The 20,246-nt window shown below is 56.8% G+C and overlaps 1 protein-coding gene across 1 annotated transcript; it reads left to right on the forward strand.

Moving 5' to 3' along the window:
• Positions 1-13,860: 13,860 nt before the first annotated feature.
• On the forward strand, positions 13,861-15,803 carry LOC103636179 (probable purine permease 4). Its single transcript, XM_008658532.2, has one exon. It carries the CDS (start codon positions 13,967-13,969, stop codon positions 15,347-15,349), a length of 1,383 nt encoding a protein of 460 aa, XP_008656754.2. The 5' UTR covers positions 13,861-13,966; the 3' UTR covers positions 15,350-15,803.
• Positions 15,804-20,246: the final 4,443 nt, after the last annotated feature.

Genomic DNA, 20,246 nt, shown 5'->3' on the forward strand with positions numbered 1-20,246 from the left:
GCGCGCTCGCGGAGAGCTTGCTGGACGTCACCCTCGCACCTGAGACGACGGTGCAGTCAGTCCCCGACGTGACTTCATCGCCGCTCGTCGACCAAAAGGTACCGACCGATTCCCATCCTACGTCATTTGGATTCAGCCTCAACCCGCCTAGCGACCTCGCTTTGGCGGACGCTCTCGTAGAGGCGAGTCCAAACCCTCTGGGGTTTCGCATGCGGTCGCCTTGGGACCGGTTGACGGACGTCTCGACCTACGGGCCCTCTGGGTCCGAGGAAGACGACGGGCCCAGCATCTGTTGGGATTTCTCTGGACTTGGCAACCCCAGTGCCATGCGGGACTTTATGACCGCGTGTGACTACTGCCTCTCCGACTGTTCCGACGGTAGCCGCAGCCTCGGCGACGAGGACTGCGGCCCAAGCCACGAATGTTTCCACGTCAATCTAGGGGGTCCCTCCGAAGGCAATCATCTTGGCATGCCGAAGGATGGTGATCTCCCTAGGCCAGTGCCCCGCGTCGACATCCCACGGGAGCTAGCTGTGGTCCCCGTTCAGGCGGGGGGCCATGACCCACAGCTCGAGCAAATCCGCGGGGCGCAGGCCAGGTTCGACGAGGGAGCAGGGGCGCTTGAGCCGATCCGCCGGGACGTCGGGCAGGCATGGGTGGGCCAACCCCCGGCCGGAGAAATACATCATCTGCCCCAGGGTTTCCAGCACCGCGTCGCCGACGACGCCAGGGTCAGGCCGCCACCCGCATCTAGTGGCGTCGGCCAGAACCTGGCTGCCGCAGCGATGCTTCTCCGCGCGATGCTGGAGCCATCAACCACCGAGGGCCGGCGAATCCAGGGGGAACTCAAGAATCTCCTGGAAGGTGTCGCGGTCCGACGGGCCGAGAGCTCTGCCTCCCGAAGGCAGGGATACCCCTCGAAACCTCATGCCGTGACTTCTCGATTCATGCGGGAAGCCTCGGTATGCACCGGGCGCACGCGCAACACCGCGCCTGCGGCCCCGGGTCGCCTCGGCAACGAGCACCATCACCACGACCGTCGGGCCCACCTCGACGAGAGGGTGCGCCGAGGCTACCACCCCAGGCGTGGGGGACGCTACGACAGCGGGGAGGATCGGAGTCCCTCGCCCGAACCGCCCGGTCCGCAGGCCTTCAGCCGGGCCATCCGACGGGCACCGTTCCCGACCCGGTTCCGACCCCCGACTACTATCACAAAGTACTCGGGGGAGACGAGACCGGAACTGTGGCTCGCGGACTACCGCCTGGCCTGCCAACTGGGTGGGACGGACGACGACAACCTCATCATCCGCAACCTCCCCCTGTTCCTCTCCGACACCGCTCGCGCCTGGCTGGAGCACCTGCCTCCGGGGCAGATCTCCAACTGGGACGACCTAGTCCAAGCCTTCGCCGGCAATTTCCAGGGCACATATGTGCGCCCCGGGAATTCCTGAGACCTCCGAAGCTGCCGGCAGCAGCCGGGAGAGTCTCTCCGGGACTACATCCGGCGATTCTCGAAGCAGCGCACCGAGCTGCCCAACATCACCGACTCGGATGTCATTGGCGCGTTCCTCGCTGGCACCACCTGCCGCGACCTGGTGAGCAAGTTGGGTCGCAAGACCCCCACCAGGGCGAGCGAGCTGATGGACATCGCCACCAAGTTCGCCTCCGACCAGGAGGCAGTCGAGGCTATCTTCCGAAAGGACAAGCAGCCCCAGGGCCGCCCACCGGAAGATGCTCCCGAGGCGTCGACTCAGCGCGGCGCCAAGAAGAAAGGCAAGAAGAAGTTGCAAGCGAAACGCGACGCCGCCGACGCGGACCTTGTCGCCGCCGCCGAGTACAAGAACCCTCGGAAACCCCCCGAAGGTGCCAACCTCTTCGACAAGATGCTCAAGGAGCCGTGCCCCTATCATCAGGGGCCCGTCAAGCACACCCTTGAGGAGTGCGTCATGCTTCGGCGCCACTTCCACAGGGCCGGGCCACCCGCGGAGGGTGGCAGGGCCCGCGACGATGACAAGAAGGAAGATCACCAAGCAGGAGAGTTCCCCGAGGTCCGCGACTGCTTTATGATCTACGGTGGACAAGCGGCGAATGCCTTGGCTCGGCACCACAAGCAAGAGCGCCGGGAGGTCTGCTCGATGAAGGTGGCAGCGCCAGTCTACCTAGACTGGTCCGACAAGCCCATCACCTTCGACCAAGCTGACCACCCCGACCACGTGCCGAGCCCGGGGAAATACCCGCTCGTCGTCGACCCCGTCATCGGCGACGTCAGGCTCACCAAGGTCCTTATGGACGGAGGCAGCAGCCTCAACATCATCTACGTCGAGACCCTCGGGCTCCTGCGCGTCGATCTGTCCTCCGTCCGAGCAGGCGCTGCGCCCTTCCACGGGATCATTCCCAGGAAGCGCGTCCAACCCCTCAGACGACTCGACCTTCCCGTCTGCTTCGGAACGCCCTCCAACTTCCGAAGGGAGACTCTGACGTTCGAGGTGGTCGGGTTCCGAGGAACCTACCACGCGGTACTGGGAAGGCCATGCTACGCGAAGTTCATGGTCGTCCCCAACTACACCTACCTGAAGCTCAAGATGCCGGGCCCCAACGGGGTCATCACCGTCGGCCCCACGTATAAGCACGCGTTCGAATGCGACGTGGAGTGCGTGGAGTACGCCGAGGCCCTCGCCGAGTCCGAGGCCCTCATCTCCGACTTGGAAAGCCTCTCTAAGGAGGCGCCAGACGTGAAACGTCATGCCGGCAACTTGAGCCAGTGGAGACGGTTAAGGCCGTCCCCCTCGACCCCAGCAGCGACACCTCCAAGCAGATCCGGATCGGCTCCGGGCTCGATCCCAAATAGGAAGCAGTGCTCGTCGACTTCCTCCGCGTGAACGCCGACGTCTTCGCATGGAGTCCCTCGGACATGCCTGGCATACCGAGGGATGTCGCCGAGCACTCGCTGGATATTCGGGCCGGAGCCCGACCCGTCAAACAGCCTCTGCGCCGATTCGACGAGGAGAAGCGCAGAGCGATAGGCGAGGAGATCCACAAGCTAATGGTGGCAGGGTTCATCAAAGAGGTATTCCATCCCGAATGGCTTGCCAACCCTGTGCTTGTGAGAAAGAAAGGGGGGAAATGGCGGATGTGTGTAGACTACACTGGTCTCAACAAAGCATGTCCGAAGGTTCCCTACCCTCTGCCTCGCATCGATCAAATCGTGGATTCCACTGCTGGGTGCGAAGCCCTGTCTTTCCTCGATGCATACTCAGGGTATCATCAAATCAGGATGAAAGAGTCCGACCAGCTCGCGACTTCTTTCATCACACCCTTCGGCATGTACTGCTATGTCACCATGCCGTTTGGCTTGAGGAATGCGGGCGCGACGTACCAGCGGTGCATGAACCATGTGTTCGGCGAACACATCGGTCGCACGGTCGAGGCCTACGTCGATGACATCGTAGTCAAGACGAGGAAAGCTTCCGACCTCCTTTCCGACCTTGAAGTGACATTCCGATGCCTCAAGGCGAAAGGCGTCAAGCTCAATCCCGAGAAGTGTGTCTTCGGGTGCCCCGAGGCATGCTCTTGGGGTTCATCGTCTCCGAGCGGGGCATCGAAGCCAACCCAGAGAAGATCGCCGCCATCACCAGCATGGGGCCCATCAAGGACTTAAAGGGCGTACAGAGGGTCATGGGATGTCTCGCGGCTCTGAGCCGTTTCATCTCACGTCTCGGCGAAAGAGGTCTACCTCTGTACCGCCTCTTAAGGAAGGCCGAGTGTTTCACTTGGACCCCCGAGGCCGAGGAAGCTCTCGGGAACTTGAAGGCGCTCCTCACAAAGGCGCCTATCTTGGTGCCACCAGCTGCCGGAGAAGCCCTCTTGGTCTACGTCACCGCAACCACTCAGGTGGTTAGCGCCGCGATTGTGGTCGAGAGGCAAGAAGAGGGGCATGCATTGCCCGTTCAGAGGCCGGTTTACTTCGTCAGCGAGGTACTGTCTGAAACCAAGATCCGCTACCCACAAGTTCAGAAGCTGCTATATGCAGTGATCCTGACACGGCGGAAGTTGCGACACTACTTCGAGTCTCATCCGGTAACTGTGGTGTCATCCTTCCCCCTGGGGGAGATCATCCAGTGCCGAGAGGCCTCGGGTAGGATCGCAAAGTGGGCGGTGGAAATCATGGGCGAGACGATCTCGTTCGCCCCTCGGAAGGCCATCAAGTCCCATGTCTTGGCGGACTTCGTGGCCGAATGGGTCGACACCCAGCTACCGACGGCTCCGATCCAACCGGAGCTCTGGACCATGTTTTTCGACGGGTCGTTGATGAAGACAGGAGCCGGCGCAGGCCTACTCTTCATCTCGCCCCTCGGGAAACACCTACGCTATGTGCTACGCCTCCACTTCCCGGCGTCCAACAATGTGGCTGAGTATGAGGCTCTGGTCAACGGGTTGCGAATCGCCATCGAGCTAGGGGTCCGGCGCCTCGACGCCCGCGGTGACTCACAGCTCGTCATCGACCAAGTCATGAAGAACTCCCACTGCCGCGACCCGAAGATGGAGGCCTACTGCGATGAGGTTCGGCGCCTGGAAGACAAGTTCTACGGGCTCGAGCTTAACCACATCGCCCGACGCTACAACGAGACTGCGGACGAGCTGGCTAAAATAGCCTCGGGGCGAACAACGGTTCCCCAGGACGTCTTCTCCCGGGATTTGCATCAACCCTCCGTCAAGATCGACGACACGCCCGAGCCTGAGGCGACCTCGGCCCAGTCCGAGGTACCCTCGGCCCAGTCCGAGGTACCCTCGGCCCAGCCCGAGGCACCCTCAGCTCAGCCTGAGGCGACCTCGGTTCAGCCCGAGGTACCCTCGGCCCCCGAGGGTGAGGCACTGCGCATCGAGGAGGAGCGAAACGGGGCCACGCCTGATCGAAACTAGCAGACCCCGTACCTACAATATCTCGACCAAGGAGAGCTACCCCTCGACCGAGCCGAGGCTCGGCGGGTGGCGCGGCGTGCCAAGTCGTTCGTCTTGCTGGGCGATGAGAAGGAGCTCTACCACCGCAGCCCCTCAGGCATCCTCCAGCGATGCATCTCCGTCGCCGAAGGTCAGGAACTCCTGCGGGAGATACACTCGGGGGCTTGCGGCCATCACGCAGCGCCTCGAGCCCTTGTCGGGAATGCCTTCCGATAGGGCTTCTACTGGCCGACGGCGGTGGCCGACGCCACAAGAATTGTCCGCACCTGCGAAGGGTGTCAATTCTATGCGAAGCAGACCCACCTACCCGCTCAGGCTCTGCAGACAATACCCATCACCTGGCCCTTTGCTGTGTGGGGTCTGGACCTCGTCGGCCCCTTGCAGAAGGCACCCGGGGGCTACACGCACCTGCTGGTCGCCATCGACAAATTCTCCAAGTGGATCGAGGTCCGACCTCTGAACAACATCAGGTCCGAGCAGGCGGTGGCGTTCTTCACCAACATCATCCATCGCTTCGGGGTCCCGAACTCCATCATCACCGACAATGGCACCCAGTTCACCGGCAGAAAGTTCTTGGACTTCTGCGAGGATCACCACATCCGGGTGGACTGGGCCGCCGTGGCTCATCCCATGTCAAATGGACAAGTAGAGCGTGCCAACGGCATGATCCTACAAGGGCTCAAGCCTCGGATCTACAACGACCTCAACAAGTTCGGCAAGCGATGGATGAAGGAACTCCCCTCGGTGGTCTGGAGCCTGAGGACAACGCCGAGCCGAGCCACGGGTTTCACGCCGTTCTTCCTAGTCTACGGGGCCGAGGCTGTCTTGCCCACAGACCTGGAATACGGCTCCCCGAGGACGAGGGCCTACACCGACCAAAGCAACCAAGCTAGCCGAGAAGACTCGCTGGACCAGCTGGAAGAGGCTCGGGACAAGGCCTTGCTACACTCGGCGCGGTACCAGCAGTCCCTGCGACGCTACCACGCCCGAGGGGTCCGGTCCCGAGACCTCCAGGTGGGCGACCTGGTGCTTCGGCTGCGACAAGACGCCCGAGGGAGGCACAAGCTCATGCCCCCCTGGGAGGGGCCATTCGTCATCGCCAAAGTTCTGAAGCCCGGAACGTACAAGCTGGCCAACAGTCAAGGCGAGGTCTACGGCAACGCTTGGAACATCCAACAGCTACGTCGCTTCTACCCTTAAGATGTTTTCAAGTTGTTCATATACCTCGCACCCACGCAAAGTTTAGTCATCAAGGAAGGGTCGGCCTCGCCTCGGCAAAGCCCGACCCTCCCTCGGGGGCTAAAAGGGGGGGGGGAACCCCTCTGCGTTGAAATTTTCCTCGAAAAAAGATCTCTTCTGCCAGAATGTCTTTCGTGCTTTTTGACTACTTCGAAAAGTGGATCCTGAAAACGACGGAGTACACGTAAGCAGCCAAGGCTGACCGAGCCAAGGGACTCCTACGCCTCCGGGATACAGATACCTCACTCATCACCTTCTGCGATAAGTAACTCACGTTCGGATAAGTGGTTCCGCGGACCGAACAAGTCTTCACGTTCGGAAGTTCTTCTGCCGAAGTGATCCTTCGAGCCTTCTCGACTGAGTCGGTGACAGAGCCTCATGGACGGGTAAAAGTGCGCGTAAGCGGCGAGGCCGACCGAGCCGAGGGACTCCTACGCCTCCGGGATACGGATACCTCACTCATCACCTTCCGCGAGAAGCAACTCTTGCTCGCACAAACATCCCTGTTGCCGACAAAAAAGTCCAGATACTCGAAACAAGAAGAAAAGAGACGCAGCTTTACAACACAGCGAGGGTGTGTGTTCTGGCCTCGGCGGCCGCAGGAGACACACGCCACAAGACGATCTGATCCTGCAGGCTCGGGTCTTGACGCTGGAAGGGGGCAGCAGCACCCTCGGCATCGACGACACCTTCGGCGAGGTCCGACCTAGCCTCGGACGGCGATGCGGTCCAAGGATCTCCGCTCTAAAGGACGACGTCATCGCCACACCCGGGCAATCGCTGCCAGGGTCTTCTCCGGAAATCTGGCCCGAGCAGGGTCACTCTGGGGCCTCGGCCAACCATCTTCCAAGGGCGCCGGCCCGACCCGAGGCCTCGGCTGGTCAACTCCGGCGTCGGTCCCGCTAACGGACGACCCGGCTGGGCTCCGGCCAACCAGGTTTCCTTTTCGAGCCAACTCCGCCCCTGTTCATGCTGATATCGCTACCCCTGGCCTCGGCTCATCGAAGAGCGGCCAAGGGGTCCCTTTAACTAAGCTAGAGAAGCCTCAGACAACAAGGCCGACCGAGCCAAGGGACTCCTACGCCTCCGGGATACAGATACCTCACTCGTCACCTTGACACGGGGCGACTCACGCTTGGTGAAGCGGTTCAGACGACCAACAGGCGAGTCCTAGTGCTCGAAAATGAGGAAAAAACACGGCTCCGTGCCAAAATTACATACATGTTCAGGCCTCGACAGCCACAATGAACAAAAACACTGGCATTCAAAGTGCCATTACAAACAGAACTCTGGTTCCCCCTCCGCAGGTACGAACAACCCCACTCGATGGGGGAGGGCCTGCGGAGCAACAGAAGACTGACGGGCGGCTCGCCGCTGCCCGCTCTGACAGCAACAACAACGACCCCCGCTCCGGTGGCCGAACTGCAGCAGCGCAGACCTCAGGGTGGGCGCTGCTGCAATCTTGCCCTCGCCCGCGCCGAGGTCCGAGGGGCGAGGACAAGTACAAAGAGCCGGAGGCCCGAGGCGCGGATGGTGGCGGTGATCCCGTCGGCGACGGGGACTTCTCGAGCCGCCTCCACCCCGGCACCGACGACAGGGGCCGTCAGCCCTCCGGCAGATCCCCACTCAGATCCTCCCGGACGAGTGGGGCACCGACCTCCGCGCGGAGGCGCCATACCGGTGCAAAGGCAGGACCGCCCCAGAACACGAACGCCGCCCTAGCAGCGCGCGACATCTCGGGCGGTTCTCCCGTGCACACGGCGCGGCAGCCGCCTTCCGGCAGGAGGGGCCACCGGGGGCCAAGCCGACGAGCTCGACGCGCTGGGGCTGACGACGCCCGCCGTCGACCAGCCCCGCGTTGTCGAAGTCCGACCCGCCCACAGGGCCAGCGAGCGCCCTCTCCCTCGAACACCGCAGGAGAGGGTGACCCACGAACCCGCGCGGGAGGTAGAGCTCCGGCTCAGCCCGGCCTCCACCCCAGCAAGGATGATGAACATCCTTGAAGCTGAGGGTGGGGCCAAGGTCGTAGCCCGGCTTGCTTCTCCCCACCCAGGGGCTGGTGGTCACCGTCTTGGGTGACCATCGGCGGGGGGGTGCAGCCGGGCTGGCTGATGAAAATCCTTGAAGCCGAACGATGGCTGAAAGGTACCAACTCCCGCGGAGTTGCGTTCCTCCAACGAAGAGGCGGAAAGACGGCGGGTATCCCCCATCCGGGGGCTTGGAAGGTGGAAAGACACGATGCATAAGGGAGCGCGAAGACATGGTCGCCTTCCAAGGGGGTCACCCTCCTTTTAAAGGCGACGATCCCTACTCGCGTCCTCAGCCGTCACGGGCTGAGTCTTCTCCAACACGCTCCAAGGCCCTCCCCTGCGGCGCGGGGGCTGGGTCCCACATGTCATGCAAGCCGGCTCAGAGCAGAAGAAGCCAAACCGCCGCGCGCGGTGCACACGACCGCCCAGCGGTTACAAGTGACCCTCCACTTTTGCCCAGACCAACGGGCGAAAGGGGCGGGCAGCCATGCAGGCGGCATGCAACCGCGCCAAGTGGGCGCGCTTCTTCGACTCCCAACACGCCCAGCCTGGAGGCCCAGGCCCACGCGTCATGCAGCCGGTGCGCCGACTGCTTCGTGCATGCAACTGCACCGCCACTTGCGCCACCACCGCGCCTCCTCGACTGCGGAACCAATACCGCGACTCGAGGCGACCCAGCGCACGACCCAGCAGCGCCAGCCTGGCGCGGCGATCAGTGCGGCCAAAAATGGGCCGACAGTAATGACGGTGGCAGGCGGGCAGGAGCAGCAGTCACGTCGTCAGCCAAGCTCACATCCCATCCGAGGGCAGCGAGAGAACCCTCTCTCATGGCGTGAAGACAACGCGCCCGTGTTCCATTCCTCGAACGGCTCGCGCACGCGCAACGACCGCCCCGCCAACCGCTCGCCCTGTCGCATTAACTCCGCGGCGGGACAGGCGGCGCCTGTGGCAGGAGAAGCGGGCGACGCTTCGCCTTCGCCATAATGACCGCGCCAGTAAAGGTACGCCGCGTCGTTCGATTTCGTATCCTTTTCCTTTTTTCCTCTCTCTCTCTCTCTTGCAACAGGGACCGGGAAAGGGGATACCCCGAAAAGGGTCCTTCCCCGTGAAGGAACCAGGCTCCGAGCCTCCCTACTGATCAGAGGTTTGAAGGCTGGCCCCCCGAAGGGTTCAACAGCCGCCTCAGATCGCGTGGGCCCTACACCCACTACTGGTCAGAGGTTCGAAGGCCGGCCCCCCGAAGGGTTCCACGGCCGCCTCAGGCTACTCGGGCTCCGTGCCCATTACTGATCAGGGGTTCGAAGGCTGGCCCCCGAAGGGTTCACAGCCGCCTCAGACGCCGAGCGAGGGATGACCATGGGTACGTTCGATACATAACCAAGGCTCGGGCTGCGCTCCCGAGGTACCCTAGGACATTTCCGAGACCAGCGGGAGCGATCTCGTAACGGAATCCCATCAGAGGGAGGCATCGAGCCCTCAGACCCTGTCGCCAGGGGACCGGGTCCGGCAGATCACCCGCATGTACTTTTGGGCGTGCCTCTGGGCCCCTAGCCGACCCCTAACGAACGGGGCACGGACGTCCACTCGGATTACCCGCTTGTAGCTCACCGGAGACACCATGTTCGGCGCCCATCGAGGGCAACATGGCGCTTTCCCCCCCCCCCCTCCTCCTTGCGGAAAGGCGACGCAGGGGCGTATGTAAAAAAGCCGAGTCTGTCCCTGATCGCCCTCTCGCCCTATGCAGAGGCTCGGGGGCTGCTCTCGCAAACCCGGCTCCGGCCGAACCGTTGACAGCGTCAACATACCAGCCCGAGAACTTGGGACCCGACCGTACACCCGGGCTACGGCCAGCTCGCATGAGGGAACAACCAGACCAGCCGAAGCATTACGCGAGGCATTAAGACCTCGGAGGAGTGAAACCACTCCTCCGAGGCCTCAGGGGCTACACCCGGCGGGTGCGCTCGTGCGCACCCACCGGAACAAAACGCAACTGAGAAAGGCTGATCCCCTTGCAAAAAAAGTGCGACGAAAGCCTCCAAGCGAGTGCTAACACTCCCTTCGAGGCTCGGGGGCTACTGTCGGGGACCATAATTAGGGGTACCCTCAAGACTCCTAATTCTCAGCTGGTAACCCCCATCAGCATAAAGCTGCTAAGGCCTGATGGGTGCGACTAAGTCAGGGATCAGTCCATTCGAGCGACTCGATTACGCCTCGCCCGAGCCTAGCCTCGAACAAGGGCAGCCGACCCCGGAGGATTTCCGTCTCGCTCGAGGCCCCCCTCCAACGGTGAACATATTTTCGGCTCGCCCGAGGCCCAGCCTTCGCTAAGAAGCAACCCTGACTAAATCGCCGCACCGACCGACCAAGTCGCAGGAGCATTTAATGCAAAGATGGCCTGACACCTTTATCCTGACGCGCGCCCCCCGGTAGAGCCGAAGTGACCGCCGTCACTTCGCCGCTCCACTGACCGGCCTGACAGAAGGACAGCGCCGCCTGCGCCACTCCGACTGCGGTGCCATTTGACAGAGTGAGGCTGACAGGCAGTCAGGCCCTGCCGAAGGCACCATAGGAAGCTCCGCTTCGCCCGACCCAGGGCTCGGACTCGGGCTCAGCCCCGGAAGACGGCGAACTCCGCTCCGCCCGACCTAGGGCTCGGACTCGGGCTAAGTCCCAGAAGACGGCGAACTCCGCTCCGCCCGACCCAGGGCTCGGACTCGGGCTAAGTCCCGGAAGACGGCGAACTCCGCTCCGCCCGACCCAGGGCTCGGACTCGGGCTAAGTCCCGGAAGACGGCGAACTCCGCTCCGCCCGACCCAGGGCTCAGACTCGGGGTAAATCCCGGAAGACTGCGAACTCCGCTCCGCCCAACCCAGGGCTCGGGCTCGGGCTAAGTCCCGGAAGACGGCGAACTCCGCTCCACCCGACCCAGGGCTCGGACTCGGACTAAGTCCCAGAAGACGACGAACTCCGCTTCGCCCGACCCCAGGGCTCGGACTCCGCCCTGGCCTCAGCCGACGACCTCCGCCTCGCCCGACCCAGGGGCTCGGACTCGGCCTCGGCCACGGAAGACAGACTCGACCTCGGCTTCGGAGGAGCCTCCACATCGCCCAACCTAGGGCGCAGGCCAGCCACGTCAACAGGAGGCGCCATCATCACCCTACCCCGAGCTGACTCGGGCCGCAAGGAACCAGACCGGCGTCCCATCTGGCTAGCTCCGCCAGATAGGCAATGATGGCGCCCCGCATGCTCTGTGACGACGGCGGCTCTCAGCCCCCTTACGGAAGCAAGAGGACGTCAGCAAGGACCCAACCGCTCCGACAGCTGTCCCTCCGCCAGGCTCCATCGCTCCTCCGACGGCCACGACATCACACCAGCTGGGTGCCAAAATCTCTCCGGCTGCCACGATGGCATGTACTTAGGGCGCTAGCTCTCCCCTGCTAGACACGTAGCACTCTGCTACACCCCCCATTGTACACCTGGATCCTCTCCTTACGCCTATAAAAGGAAGGACCAGGGCCCTCTTAGAGACGGTTGGCCACGCGGGGACGAGGACGAGACAGGCACTCGCTTGGGGCCGCTCGCTCCCTCTCCCGCGTGGACGCTTGTAACCCCCTACTGCAAGCGCACCCGACCTGGGCGCGGGACGAACACGAAGACCGCGGGATTCCCACCTCTCTCACGCCGGTCTCCGGCCGCCTCGCTCTCCCCCCTTTGCGCTCGCCCTCGCGCTCGACCCATCTGGGCTGGGGCACGCGGCGACACTCACTCGTCGGCCCAGGGACTCCCCGGTCTCGAAACGCCGACAACTATATAGTAAAAAAATCGGGCAACACCTCCCCTATATGGTCAGGTTTCTAAAACCTGCAAATAAACCTTCAGCGCGATGGCTGAACATATAAATGCTACAAAATAAATGCTAAACAATGTTAATAAACACTAGCTACTGCTTACAAGTAAACCACAAACCTTACACTAGGCTACAAAATAAATAACTACTCACTAACGACTAACTAAAAACTAATAAATAACCTAAACCTAACTCATTACTAACCAATAAATACATAAATCAAATAAATGGCACATGACATGAGAACTAATTATAAATAACTAAAAACAAACTAAACATTAACACAAAAAATACATATAAAATATTTTAAAATTACTAAATAAAATACCTTGAGCAGAGGGCGGCAGGGCGGGCAGCGCGGGGAGGACGGGCGGCTCGGGCGTGGCGGCGCTAGAGCGGCGCGGCGAGGGAGAGCTCAGGCGTGGCGGCGCTACGGCGGCTCGGCCGTGCCGGCAGAGGGGCAGCGAGGGAGCGGCCGGCGTGGAGGCGAGGGAGCAGCCGGCCTGGGAGCCGCCTCGGCGTGGGAGCGGCTCCGGCAGACGGGCGGCGAGCGAGCAGCCGGCGAGGGAGCGGCGAGGGAGCCGCCTCGGCGTGGCGGCGAGGGAGCAGCCGGCGAGGGAGTGCTCCGGCAGAGGGGCGGCGAGGCAGCGGCGGCGTGGCTCGGGCGGCGATAACGGCGGCGGAGAGAAAACAGAGACAGTGGGCAGAAAACCGCGGTGAGGAGGTAGCCGTGCGATTTTATCCTAGCTCGGCGCCAAGATCTGTGGCGTCGAGCTAGGTGCCACGCGGTCTGCCACATCGGCTTCGCCACGTCATTGCTCGGCGCCACACTCTATGGCGCCGGCATGTGTTACCTCGGCGCCATAAGTTATGACGCCGAGCTAAGGGTCCAAATCTGAGATTAAAATTTTTTAAGGTCTATATGTGATTTTACTTCTGTTTAATGACCAAAATACAAAAAATTCGGCACGCACAGTGCATAGGACCACTTCCACTCGCGTACGTCCCAATGGACAACGGTTTGCCAGGGTTGACTGGTCAGGGCCATCGGCGTCATGCTGCATGCCATGTGATCGGACAACCGGCCGGCGTCCTGTCATTTTCCGGTTCCGGAAACCTGCTGCGTCTCAAGTCTGAACCTTCGTGTTCTTGTGGCAAGGGCTCGTGCACGCCGCGACAGCCACTGCTTGCCCTGCCTGCAGCTACAATCGTGCACCTGCGACAGCCACTGCTTGCCCTGCCTGCAGCTACAATCGTGCACCTGCTGGCCACAGTGTCTCTCCCTCCTTTCCGGCGCGCCTCAGTTTCCGTCCCGGATCGACGTCCTTGCTCCTGACGCGGCCTTGGCACAAAAACCGCGCCAGCTGCTCGGCGTCGGCGAGCTCGTGTCAGCTGATCGTGTCGTTTCCGTCCGCGCCACGCGCGCTAGCGGCCTCCAAACTGGGACGACGAGTCCCCTGACCCTCGCCTCGGCTGCCTCCTGGGTCCTGGCGCTGCTCCTCGCCCTCCTTTTGCCGCGACCGTTTGCGCATACAGAGGATCATGGATTCATGGCACCTCACCACGTCACATAAGAAGAGCAGCTGGGAACGAACAAGAACAAGGGCATGCATACAGGTAGCTGTGGGGTCGTCGCTCATGTACTCGTATGTTATTGTGGCCATGCATGTTGTTCTCTCTCGACAACCCAAATGCAAGTTCCTGGTAATTAATACAGAAAATAAAGTTACAAGATTGTTTAGGATCATGGCCACATATACCCACACGTATACTCCTTACCACTGGTGATCGAATGGTGGTCAGTACGTTTGCTCATCCATCACTCATGCAGGTTTGAGCTAGCTGCAATAATTAGTGCACTAACAAACAGGAGACGGATTTGCTGAGAGCAATGACAAGAACATCTCGCTGGAAGATATATAATCAAATCTCATCCAAACAAATCGATCCCCCGTTTATTCCCACCATTTACTTGATCCCCGTCAATCGAATACAAAAAGAGGTCGTAATCGCCTTCTTCTTAAAAAGAGCACACAGCTCCCTCCGATCCGGCCTCCTCCCCACCGCACTCTCCTCACCTCACCTGACCGCGCACTCTCCTCACCTCACCTCGCCAATGCTCTCCACTACCTCCCCGGTCCCACTCCTCGACACGCCGGCGCCCTCGACGGACGCCGACGCCAAAAATGGCACGGCGAGTCGGCGGCGCGCGCGGCTGCTGCTGCTGTGCGCCAACTACGCTGCGCTCCTCGGTGGCTCCGTGGCGTCCAGCCTGCTGTCCCGGTACTACTTCGCGCACGGCGGGTGCGACCGGTGGGTGGCCACGCTGGTGCAGTCGGTCGGGTTCCCAGTCCTGCTGGTGCCCGTCTACGCCGGCCGGCCCGCCTCCCACTCCCAGTCCCAGTCCCAGCCCCGGCCGTTCGCGTGGCTCACGCGGCGGCCGCTGCTGGTGGCCGCGTGCGTCGTCATCGGCGTGCTCATGGGCGTGAACAACCTGCTCTTCTCCTACAGCTCCTCGTATCTGCCCGTGTCCACCTCGTCGCTGCTGCTGTCCACGCAGCTGGCCTTCACGCTCGTGCTGGCCGCCGCCATCGTGCGCCACCCGCTCACCTTCTCCAGCCTCAACGCCGTCGTGCTCCTCACGCTCAGCTCCGTGCTGCTCGCGCTCCGGTCGTCGTCGGCCGAGCGCCCCGACGGCGGGAGCCGGGCCAGCTACCTCGCGGGCCTCGCCGTCACGCTCGGCGCCGCGGGGCTCTTCGCCGCCTACCTGCCGGTGATGGAGCTGGTGTACCGCAGGGCCGTGTCCGGCGGGTTCCGCATGGCGGTGGAGGTGCAGGTGGTCATGCAGGCCGCCGCGACGGCCCTGGCGGTCGCCGGGCTGGCCGCGGCTGGCGGCGGGTGGCGCGGGGAGCTGGCGCGCTGGGACCTCTCGCCGGCCGCGTACTGGGCGGTGGTGGCCGCGCTGGTGGTCACGTGGCAGGCCTGCTTCATGGGCACCGCCGGGATGGTGTACCTGACGTCGTCGCTGCACAGCGGCGTGTGCATGACCGCCGTGCTCACCGCCAACGTGATCGGCGGCGTGGCCGTGTTCCGCGACCCGTTCGGCTGGGAGAAGGCCGTGGCCACGGTGCTCTGCGTCTGGGGCTTCTCCTCCTACCTGTACGGTGAGTACAGCACCACGCAGCAGGCGCAGGAAGAAGGCGACCGCAAGGTGGCGGCCGCGTCCGACGGAGGTGGCGCGGGGCACAAGAGTGTTGCTAGTGATGTGGTTTAGGATCAGGAGGAGATCCACTTGAAGCCGTTTGATGGAGCTCGCTGGACGCTAGTCTTTTGCATTTCTAGAATCTAGAGCACATAATACATGTTGAAACAATGGAGGTGTGAAGTGAAGTGAAGAAGATGTCAGCAACATGAAGGGTACATCCATTAGATGTGTCCTATAGCTAGCTGCACAATGCATGTAACATAATCTAGGCATGCATGACACAAGAGAGACAAATGTTGTGTACATATACTACATAATGTTGAACAGTCCATATGATAGTGAGAGGGAGAAAGGTATATATGGTGGTGGTTCAGTGCTTACTTGTTTGTGAGGTTTAAGGTTTGTGTCACTGTGCATAGATGGATTGAGGGGTAGGTTTTATAGAATCTGTAGAGACAAGTGCTGCTACCCTGCTGTATTATAACCTGATTTGATCAACCAAATGTACAATTACTTTCTTGGATTTTTTTTTGCCTTTCTCTAGATGTACATATATGGAGTAAGTATTAATATTTAATAGCATGGACAGTTCATATTCATGCATTGCTTGACCATTTTTGGTGGACGCCTAATGCTACCGTATATATGTATATAAAACCACCAACCACTTACCGTGTTTTAAAAAAGGAAACATATCCGGTGCACATATATAGATTGGCATGTGTGATGAGGATCACTGTTTGTGGTATGCGTCATCATCATAATCATTCGAGTGATCACCTAATAAGCGGATCGAATCGATTGGATGGCATCCAAATCTTAAATATAGCGCTTGTTGGTTGTCCAACTCTACATAGGAAAATGGGGTCCAAGAACCGAAAGGGATGTGCTACTTGTTTTCGAGCTTGTTCGGCTGCCCATGTGGGAGCACTGTTGCAGCTGCAAAATACTGTTGCAGCTGCAATCCCTAGAGATAAAATACTGTAGAAGCCGCAGCCGCAGTCGGATTAAAGCCGCAGCGAACAAGCCATTCCTTTTTTCCTGGGGAGAATGAATAATCCTGCTCAGAGAATTAAGTCCACACGAACGTAATATATAGTGCTCATACAGTTAGGACATGTTCGTTGCAATCACAATCCATATGGATTGGACGGGATTGAGTGTGTTTGAATCCATTACAAGTCGAAATTCTTCATAATTTTTTCTCATCCCATCCAATCCATGTCGAATAGGAATAACCGAACAATGCCTTAATGATTTACTCCCTCTCGGCCTATCATGCCCCTCAAGGCATTTGTGAAATGGGAAAAGTTGAAGCAACACAAAAGAGAGCAGAAAAGGGTCCATCAAGTGAAGTTGACGTTGGCCGATGAATGACGTTACAGCCACACAGTTTTTTTAGTCACAATTGAACCTGAATTAATGACCATGCATGACGTGTGTTTATGTACCGATTAAAACTAAGTATATCGTGCATTGCTGAGCTAAGTTGACATAAAGTGAGAAAACAAATCTGATTATAGGGACAGTAGTAGTGTGCTTATAGCTAGCTGTGGCAAAGGAGAGATGTATGGCTTTTTGTTAAAAAACAATATATTGTTGGGTTGAGAGAGCATGACGATGTGTGATCTCTGGGTGGGAAGTTAGCTTGGTGGTTAAGATGTTTTGTGCGCCATTTTTTTAATAATCAACTCGAAGCACAGCGGCGGCGTTATAAAAAAAACATCTCTGGCAGTTGCAATGGCACAAACATCTACGGCTAAAGTATGTGCATGTATATATGTAATGGTTCTATCATTGAAGGGGTTTTTTTTGGCCCTCAATGCACATTGAAAGGTGATGTGCGTATGGGAGCACACCTCACTAGTACAATTTGGCTCTATATAAGCGGTAGACTTTTTACATCACAGGCGGTTCGGTTAGAAAACCGCCTGTGATGTCCCAGGCGGTTCAGTACGCCTGTGATGTAATAGTATTACAAGCGGTTTTTGTTTAGGACCGCCTGTGGTGCTCTATCCTTTTCACAAACGGACCCTAAGAAAAAACCGCCTATGATTGTAAAAATATAAAAATACAATTTAAATATGAAAATAATTTTAATTTTTAACAGAAATATGCAAATACAATTTACATGAATTAATATTTAATTTTTAACAGAAATATGCAAATACAATTTAAATGAATTAATATTTAATTTTTAACAATAATATGCAAATACAATTTAAATGAATTATAATAGCACACATAGATAACTAGAGAGATTTTAAATTAATTAGCAACCACAATTCATAGTCGATCATACATGATAACAAATACAATTTGATTCATACAATTTTTCATGAACTACCATTTTTCCGCATGTATGGCTTTAAGTTCTTATCAATTTTCTTTTCCACACGCTTGATTCTCTCTGGACCGTTAAAGACGAACATCTCTTCATACTTATTGTATTCCTCATCTTGGTCTCCCACATTCTCAACTCCAACAATTTTTTGCTTTCCAGAAATAACTACATGCATCTTCTCATCTGCTGGATCGAATACATAGAACACTTGTGCAACACATTCGGCGAGAACCCACGGGTCATCTTTATATCCTACTTTCTTTAAGTCTACCAGTGTGAGTCCGTAGTTATCCACTATCACCCCCACAGGATGTTGTACCCATTGGCACTTAAATAAGGGTATTTTCATGCTTGGGCCATAATCAAGTTCTCATATTTCCTCTATGAATCCAAAATATGTGGTCTTCTGTCCATGTAGGTCAAAAGCATCGATACGAACACCACTATTTTGTGCAACACTTTTCATGTCTTTTGATTTAGTGTAGAATGTGTACCCATTGATGTCATATGCTTGCCATGATGTCACAAAACACGATGGCCCAGAAGCCAAATTCTTCATTGTTTTCTCTTCCAAAGAGTCTCCGAATGGGATGTTTTTGTCCATTAACCATTCGCTGAAACAATGTTTGTGCTCCCTCATGATCCAGTCCTCTATGCGGTTCTGATTTTCTTTACGAAGCTCATCCAGGTGTTCCTCTATGTAAGGCTCGGCTATCGTGAGATGTTGTAGTACACTACCATGAGCACAATGTACTAGCTTGTAATCCTCAACGCGAAAAGTTTTCTTGCCCATTCTCCCTCTCCCACATAGTTTACCCTCATGTTTAGGTACAGGCACACCTATCATTGTTCCGTCACTGATGTAATCTATACAGCTCTCAATCACTTCTTCTGTAGTGTATCCCTCCATGATTGAACCCTCTGGGTGAGCGCGATTTCGCACATAACCTTTTAATACTCCCAGGTATCGCTCCAACTGAAACATATGATGTAAATATAGTGGCCCTAACATTTTTATCTGATCCACGAGATGTATGATTAGGTGTACTTGCATATCAAAAAATGATGGAGGAAAACACATTTCAAGCTTGCACATAGTCTCGATGATGTATGCCTTTAGATAGTCCAAGTCTTCTAAAGCTATTACTTTTTGTGAAACCGCATTGAAAAAGTAACACAAGCGTGTGATGACAACTTTGACATGCTCCGTTTCGAGGGCTCTTACTGCAATTGGGAGGAACACCGTCATCATCACATGGCAGTCATGAGAGTTGTAGCCAAATAGAGACAAGTCCTTCATCCTGACTAGTCTGCTGATATTGGATGAGAAACCTGTGGGCACTTTGACCCCACACAAACATTTGCAAATCTTTGTTCTCTCCTCAACTGACAAGTTGTAGCTAGCTGGGGGGAGGTAAGGCTTCCCTTTGCCACTATCCACTGGATGAAGTTCCGGTCTGATTTGAAGATCTACTAGATCATTGCGTGATTTGAGTCCGTCTTTTGTCTTACTCGGCATGCCCAGCAAGGTTCCAATGATGCTGTCAAAAACATTTTTTGTTACATGCATCAAATCAATGCTGTGGCAAATTTCCATATCCTTCCAGTATGGGAGGTACTTGAAAAAAATTGATTGCTTGTTGAAAGTTGTGTAAGTTGAAGGGTCAGTTCTCTTTCTCTTTTCTCCTTTGTTTTTTCCCTTTCCGAATACAACATGAATGTTCTTTACAATTTCAAAAACAAGTTTCCCACTATAAGGCTTTGGTGCACCTTCACTTTCCAGTTGATTGTTAAATTCCGCTTTCATCTTTCGGTACTTATGCTGCTTCATCAAGAACCGTCTGTGTCCCATGAACACCAACTTCTTGGATGATTTAAGGTACATGGAAGCAGTTCCATCGACACACACTACACAACCATTCTTTCCTTTAGTCTTTTGCCTTGATAGTGTGGCGCCACCGGGAGAATCATGGATGGTAACAAATATAATTGCTCTTAAGTTGAAATACTCATGGCAATACTCATCCCATATTCTAACTCCTTCATTCTAGAGCTTTATCATATCTTCCATAAGAGGTTCTAGGAACACATCAATATCAACACCAGCTGATTTCGGACCTTGAATAAGAATAGTCAACATAATGTACTTCCTTTTGTGACACAGCCATGATGGAAGGTTGTACATCGTTAAAGTCACGGGCCAGGTGCTATGTACACTTCTTTTTTCACCAAATGGATTCATTCCGTCTGTACCCAAAGCAAATCTTACATTTCTGGTTTCTTTGGCAAACTCAGGATACATAAGATCGAAATTTTTCCATTGTGATGCATCAACAGGGTGTCGAATCTGTTTGTTATTCTGCTTGCGATTTTCAGCATGCCAACGCATAAGCTCAGCCTCCCTAGGATTTGAGAACAAACGTTTTAAGCGATCAATTACTGGAAGATACCACATCACCAAAGCTGGGTTCTTTGACTTCTTTTTCCCATCCATGTCATCAAAAGTGTCATCGTCACTTTCAGGTCCAATAGTGGATTTCTTGTTTTTATTTTTCTTCGGGAATTTTTTTACACAGTCTTGATTGTAGCTCTTCTTGTATCGACTGACATTGCAAACTGGGC

The sequence above is a fragment of the Zea mays genome, chromosome 8 (assembly GCF_902167145.1).
Source record: "Zea mays cultivar B73 chromosome 8, Zm-B73-REFERENCE-NAM-5.0, whole genome shotgun sequence".
NCBI lineage: Eukaryota > Viridiplantae > Streptophyta > Magnoliopsida > Poales > Poaceae > Zea > Zea mays.

Coding starts and splice junctions, on each gene's coding strand:
- LOC103636179 (XM_008658532.2), top strand. CDS start 13,967: ATGACAAGAACATCTCGCTGGAAGATATATAATCAAATCTCATCCAAA.